At 35.8% G+C, this 7,761-nt stretch overlaps 2 protein-coding genes across 2 annotated transcripts; both read left to right on the top strand.

Moving 5' to 3' along the window:
* On the top strand, nucleotides 4,763-5,293 carry LOC109826824. Its single transcript, XM_020393844.1, has one exon. It carries the CDS (start codon nucleotides 4,763-4,765, stop codon nucleotides 5,291-5,293), a length of 531 nt encoding a protein of 176 aa, XP_020249433.1.
* Nucleotides 6,665-7,443, top strand: LOC109826822. The gene is made up of 2 exons (XM_020393843.1): nucleotides 6,665-6,717; nucleotides 6,807-7,443. The coding sequence occupies exons 1-2, from the start codon at nucleotides 6,665-6,667 to the stop codon at nucleotides 7,441-7,443; spliced, it is 690 nt and encodes a 229-aa protein (XP_020249432.1).

The following is a 7,761-nucleotide window of genomic DNA, read 5'->3' as shown; positions in this document are numbered from 1 at the left end:
GTCTTCTCCATCTTCCCAAGATGTTGCTTCTGCTGCGCCTCTAATTAATGACTTCAATATGAGCATGAAATTCACACTTATACTGTTAACATAACATCCTATCAAACAGATATACTTTGGTGAAACTTCAGTGATATGTGCATGAAAAAATCATACTTACTGTCAATTGAACAGATTATGATACAAATATGTTTTATTTCCACCAATCAACCACACACTAAAGCTGCACTGGCAAAGCTTTACACAAGACACTGGGATCCAAACTGCGGCAAGGATGTCTCTCACAAAATATACAAATATATATACTAAAAAGAAAGACCAGCCGTGCATTTTCATATATCATTTCATTTAGAGGAGAACACCCTACCCAGACCAGACCCACTCCTTAGTTTTTCCTTAGTACGAACAATATAGCTATCCACCCTCTCATTGATCCCCCTCTTTGTCTTTGCTGCTGGTGGTGGAACTGCCTCTGGCACCCTCCCCATCGGCATCAGCTCCGCCTTGGGCGGTGCAGGCGATGGAAGTGACCTTGTTTTCTCCTTGTGATCCTTAGCCTTGTGACTATGTTGGGTTTTCTCTTTTGGTGGTGGAGCTGGCTGAGGAAGAGGCGGCGGCGGAGGGCTTAAGATTGACCTAACAAAAGCATGTTAAGGAGAGTAAGAGCACGAGTAATTATAAATAGGGGTTTTTATCTTTAGGCCCATTTGTTTACCTACATTTATCTTTAAACCCAAGTATTTTAAACTGTATCTTTAAGCCCAATTCACTTTTGGTATTTGTTTTTAAACCCAATTCTAAAATACAATCCTCTCATACGTGGGTCCCCCCTATATATTTTTCCTAAATTCCAATCTTAACCTTCCAGTAAGTGGGCCCCCCTCCCACCCTCTCTCTTGCTGTAAATGGCGGGAAAGACTCCCCTTCTCTCCTCCTGTCTTCTCTATCTCTCTCATCCATTAATTCTCACCAACTTCATTCTCTCTCTCCTTCTTCATCTCCCACTTCATCTCCCATTCTCTCACTCCATTATTAGAAATGAAAGCTCTCTCCTAACCCATCAATTAATTCTCACCAACTTTCTTAGCATTTAAAGGTAAAATTTTTCAATTTACTCCACTACCAACTTTACAAATTATTATGATCATTTTATGCATGACAATTATTTGATATGTTAGTTAAATGAGTTCATAAAATTTCACATTAATTCCACTTTATTATTTCACATTAGTTATTTCACATGATTATTTCACATGATTATTTCACATTAATTAGTTACTTCACATTATTAATTCCATATTATTATTTCACATTAGTTAAATGAGTTCATATAATTTGGTAAAATGTTAGTTAAATAAGGTTTTGTAATTAACCACCCATTAATTCCACTTTATTATTTCACATTAGTTATTTCACATGATTATTTCACACTAATTTCTCATTATTATTTATGAACTCATAAAAATTAGTTAAAATTAGTTATAGCACGTATCACATACGTATAGCACGTTATGATGTAAGTATAGCATGTTAACCTATAAGTATAGCATGTTGTATCGTAAGTATAGCATGTTCTCCTGTAAGTATAGCATGTTATCATGTAAGTATAGCACGTTAACCTGTAAGTATAGCACGTTAACCTGTAAGTATAGCACGTTAACCTGTAAGTATAGCACGTTATCATGCAAGTATAGCACGTTATCATGTAAGTATAGCACGTTAACCTGTAAGTATAGCACATTATATTGTAAGTATAGCAGGTTAACCTGTAAGTATAGCACATTATATTGTAAGTATAGCACGTTATATCATAAGTATAGCACATTAATTTGTATGTATAGCACGTTAACCTAGCTTTATCTTTAAACCCAAGTATTATTAGTTACATGATAACGTGCTATACTTACAGTATTTGATATGTTAGTTAAATGTTAGTTAAATGACGTTTTGTAATTAACCACCCATTATTTCACATGATTATTTCACACTAATTTACTCCACTGCCAACTTTACTATTTATTATGATCGTTTTATGCACGACAATTACTCCACTACCAACTTTACAATTTATTATGATCATTTTGTGCATGATTATTTCACAGTAATTTACTCACACTAATTTCATTATTATTATGAATTCATAAAAACTAGTTAAAAATTAGTTATAGCACGTATCACATATGTATAGTACGTTATCATGTAAGTATAGCACGTTAACCTGTAAGTATAGCATGTTATATCGTAAGTATAACAGGTTCTCCTGTAAGTATAGCATGTTATACAGTAAATATAGCACGTTATATTGTAAGTATAGCACGTTAACCTGTAAGTATAGCATGTTATACTGTAAGTATAGCACGTTAACCTGTAAGTATAGCATGTTAATCTGTAAGTATAGCACGTTATACTGTAAGTATAGCACGTTATATTGTAAGTATAGCACGTTATACTGTAACTATAGCACGTTAACCTATAAGTATAGCACGTTAACATTTAAGTATAACACGTTAATCTGTAAGTATAGCACGTTATACTGTAAGTATAGCACGTTAATCTGTAAGTATAGCACGTTATACTGTAAGTATAGCACGTTAACCTGTAAGTATAGCACGTTATACTGTAAGTATAGCACGTTATACTGTAAGTATAGCACGTTATACTGTAAGTATAGCACGTTATACTGTAAGTATAGCACGTTATACTGTAAGTATAGCACGTTATACTGTAAGTATAGCACGTTATACTGTAAGTATAGCACGTTAACCTGTAAGTATAGCACGTTATCATGTAGCAGTATTTTAGTTGTATTGATTTTATGTGACTATATTTGATGAATTTTTTCTCTAAATTTGTTTATTTTTTGTGACAAATATAGATGGATGAAGAATTTTATTGCGCATTGACGGATTTTAGAGGAAACAATCACTTTTTAGAATTAAATGTCAACGGGAGTTACAAAGATTTGGTCGTTGCAGTCCAAAACCTAATTGCTTGTAGTAAAAGCACGATACAGTTGACATACAAAGTACCCCACACACAAGAAGTTTATGTTCGTGTATGTGATGATGGTGATGTCTCGATAATGTTCAATGTACATCGAAGTTGCAAGGAGAATATAATTGTCATGAATGCTGAGATGAATCGAGAGATATTATTTGGAATACAAGCTAACAATGTCCATATAAGGTAATTTCCACTATTGTTATAATTTCGTACTTTAACATTATCACTTTCTTAAGTCTTGTACAATTTTCTATGCAGTAATCCATATATCCCCTCTAGCGACGAACATGTTTCTCATTCACAAAATCCATCGTATTCACAAAACATGCCTCGGGAAGTTGAGAGCTCTAGTATGATTCCTATTGCATGGCACAATGCTATTAGAAGTGTTGGTCAAGAGTTTGATGATGTTGAGCATTGTCGGCGAAGTTTAAGCAATTATTCTATTGCACGAGGATTTAACTTTGAATTTGTAAAAAATGAACGCAAAAGGGTGACAGCAAAATGCAAGGCCACAAACTGTGAATGGATGGTTCATTGCACCCGTCGTAGAGATAGTGATCGATTCTATGTGAAAAAAATATGTAATTCTCATAGTTGCTTGGGAGGAGGTATAGGAAAGAAAGGATATCAACGGGCATCTCGTAAGTGGAATGCTAATCATCTCAAGACCATATTGAAGGAACAACTCACTTATCGTCCAATTGATTTTCAGAAGAAGCTTAAAATGGAATTTGGTTTGGACATCCCTTATCATAGAATTTGGTGGGGAAAAGAGCTAGCTCAACGTGATTTGTATGGTGATACTAAATTTTCATATGACCAACTCCGATGGTATAAGGATAAAGTTTTAGAAACTAATCCAGGATCAATTGTTCACTTAGAGCATGAAGACGGAAGATTTACACGAGTATTTGTGTCTTATTATGCTTGTTGGAAGGGGTTTGCGGAGGGATGTAGGCCAATATTGTTCTTGGATGGTACACATCTTTTTGATAGGTATGGTAGAGTTCAATCTAATCAAAACTTGCATTAATGTACTACTTCATATTATACTTTGTTTCATGATTGTTCTTTTCTTTTTTAGGTATAAAGGAACCTTACTTGCCGCAACTGCTCTAAATGGAGATGGAGGTATGTTTCCCGTAGCAATTTGCATATGCGGGACGGAAAATGAGAGTAATTGGGAATGGTTTTTGGAATGCATTCAAGACATTCTCTTCAATGATGAAGATTCATATACTCCAGATGATGAACTGGTGTTAATCTCCGATAGGGACAAAGGACTTCAGAATTCTGTGAAGAAATACTTTCCATGGTCACATCACTCTTATTGTATTCGTCATCTTTTGGCTAATTTTAAGAATAACCTATCGAAAAAAGGTATTATACCACCTTTACGAGATGAATGTGTGCAAATTATGAAGAGGGCCGCTTATGCATACACTTCTCGTGCCTATAACAATGAATGCAACGAGCTACGGAACAAATCAGAGATCGCCTATTATGAAATGTTGAGGATGAGTCCAGAAAATTGGGCTAATTGTTATTTTCCTGGGAAGAGGTTAAAATTAAAGTTTTTACAAAATTTCAAATGCAAATCTTCAAGATATATGTTCCTGCTATACTTACTATTTATTGACATGCATGTAGATATGGATGGTTGACATCAAACGTAGCGGAGTCATTCAATTCTTGGATCAAAGAAGCTCGTTATTTGCCAATTACCCAAACAATTGATAATATCCGCAAGAAAATGATGAGGATGAGTTTTGAAAGGCGGGAGGCATCACAAAAGTGGACCACAATATTTGTTCCTACTGTGGAAGAGCACCTTATTCATATCAATGAGCAATCACGTTGTCTTTCTGCAATTCCTTCTACTACCGGAAGGTACGAGGTGTATGATTTGCCCACCGTTGAAGTAGATTTGAATGAACGCACATGCACTTGTCGTGAATGGCAAGTTGTCGGGCTACCTTGCAAACATGCTGCGACGGTTATTCGACAGAATATGGACACCCTTTACTCCTATATTTCCCACTACTTTAGTGCGGAGACATACCGCAAATGCTACTCCTTTCCGATATACCCAATTCCTGACGATGACAAGCCATATATAGATGATGAAAATATGGTGATTCGGCCACCAACAACTTCAATTCTTCGTGGAAGACCAAGGACAAAGCGCATTCCTTCGGGATTGAATCCGGCCAAAGAGTTAAAATGTAGTAGATGTCAACAGTATGGTCACAACCGTAGAACATGTAGACAGCCTATTGCAGACTAGATATAGTCTACGCTATACTTTTGGTTAGAAGACATGCTATACTTTTGGATAGAAGACATGCTATACTTTTGTCATGATTTTGTATGTATCCTATGTGTTTGTTATCAATGAAAGACATGCTATACTTTTGGTCTTTTTACTTTTGTCATAATTTTGTATGTATCCTATGTGTTTGTTATCAATGAAAGACATGCTATAATTTTTGTATGTATCCTATGTCAATGAAAGACATGCGATACTAACTCCTTAACGTGCTATACTCTTAATATAACAATCTAATCTCAATTAAAATCTAATCTCTCTTCATTAAACTCGTAAATAGGGTGGCAAAGTGGTAAATAACCAAAGCCCAACCCAAACAGGAAAACGCGTAAATAGCATAACTGATGAGTGGATGGTTCATTGCACCCGTCGTAGAGATAATGATCGATTCTATGTGAAAAAAATATATAGTTCTCATAGTTGCTTGGGAGGAGGCATAGGAAAGGAAGGATATCAACGGGCATCTCGTAAGTGGAATGCTAATCATCTCAAGACCATATTGAAGGAACAACTCACTTATCGTCCAATTGATTTTCAGAAGAAGCTTAAAATGGAATTTGGTTTGGACATCCCTTATCATAGAATTTGGTGGGGAAAAGAGCTAGCTCAACGTGATTTGTATGGTGATACTAAATTTTCATATGACCAACTCCGATGGTATAAGGATAAAGTTATAGAAACTAATCCGGGATCAATTGTTCACTTAGAGCATGAAGACGGAAGATTTACACGAGTATTTGTGTCTTATTATGCTTGTTGGAAAGGGTTTATGGAGGGATGTAGACCAATATTGTTCTTGGATGGTACACATCTTTTTGATAGGTATGGTAGAGTTCAATCTAATCAAAAGTTGCATTAATGTACTACTTTATACTTTGTTTCATGATTGTTCTTTTCTTTTATAGGTATAAAGGAACCTTACTTGCCGCAACTGCTCTAAATGGAGATGGTGGTATGTTTCCCGTAGCAATTTGCATATGCGGGACGGAGAATGAGAGTAATTGGGAATGGTTTCTGGAATGCATTCGAGACATTCTCTTCAATGATGAAGATCCATATACTCCAGATGATGAACTGGTGTTAATCTCCGATAGGGACAAAGGACTTCAGAATTCTGTGAAGAAATGCTTTCCATGGTCACATCACTCTTATTGTATTCGTCATCTTTTGGCTAATTTTAAGAATAACCTATCGAAAAAAGGCATTATACCACCTTTACGAGATGAATGTGTGCAAATTATGAAGAGGACCGCTTATGCATACACTTCTCGTTCCTATAACAATGAATGCAACGAGCTAAGGAACAAATCAGAGATCGCCTATTACGAAATGTTGAGGATGAGTCCAGAAAATTGGGCTAATTGTTATTTTCCTGGGAAGAGGTTGAAATTTAAATTTATGCAGAATTTTAAATGCAAATTTTTGAGATATATGTTCCTGCTATACTTACTATTTATTGACATGCATGTAGATATGGATGGTTGACATCAAACGTGGCGGAGTCATTCAATTCTTGGATCAAAGAAGCTCGTTATTTGCCAATTACCCAAACAATTGATAATATTCGCAAGAAAATGATGAGGATGGGTTTTGAAAGGCGGGAGGCATCCCACAAGTGGACCACATCATTTATTCCTACTGTGGAAGAACACCTTATTCATATCAATGAGCAATCACGTTGTCTTTCTGCAATTCTTTCTACTACAGGAAGGTACGAGGTGTATGATTTCCCCACCGTTGAAGTAAACTTGAATGAACGCACATGCACTTGTCGTGAATGGCAAGTTGTCGGGCTACCTTGCAAACATGCTGCGACGGTTATTCGACAGAATATGGACACCCTTTACTCCTATATTTCCCACTACTTTAGTGTGGAGACATACCGCAAATGCTACTCCTTTCCGATATACCCAATTCCTGACGATGACAAGCCATGTATAGATGATGAAAATATGGTGATTCGGCCACCAACAACATCAATTCTTCGTGGAAGACCAAGGACAAAGCGCATTCCTTCGGGATTGAATCCGGGCAAAGAGTTAAAATGTAGTAGATGCCAACAGTATGGTCACAACCGTAGAACATGTAGACAACCTATTGCGGACTAGATATATTCTACGCTATACTTTTGGATAGAAGACATGCTATACTTTTGGACAGGTTAACATGATATACTTTTGGGTGCTATACTTTTGTCATGTAAGACATGTTATACATGTGGATACATTTGGATGTAAAATGTGCTATACTTATGATATCAATGAAAAACATGCTATACTTTTGGATGTAGGATTTGTGTTTGTTATCATAATTTTGAATATAGGATACTATACTTACAAAATAACGTGTCATCATTACAATATAATGTGCTATACTTATAAGATAACGTGCTATACTTGCAGGTTAATGTGCTATACTTACAGTAT

Source organism: Asparagus officinalis, chromosome 10 (genome assembly GCF_001876935.1).
Source record: "Asparagus officinalis chromosome 10, Aspof.V1, whole genome shotgun sequence".
Classification (NCBI taxonomy): Eukaryota; Viridiplantae; Streptophyta; class Magnoliopsida; order Asparagales; family Asparagaceae; genus Asparagus; species Asparagus officinalis.
This window is presented reverse-complemented; position numbering and strand designations above follow the sequence as displayed.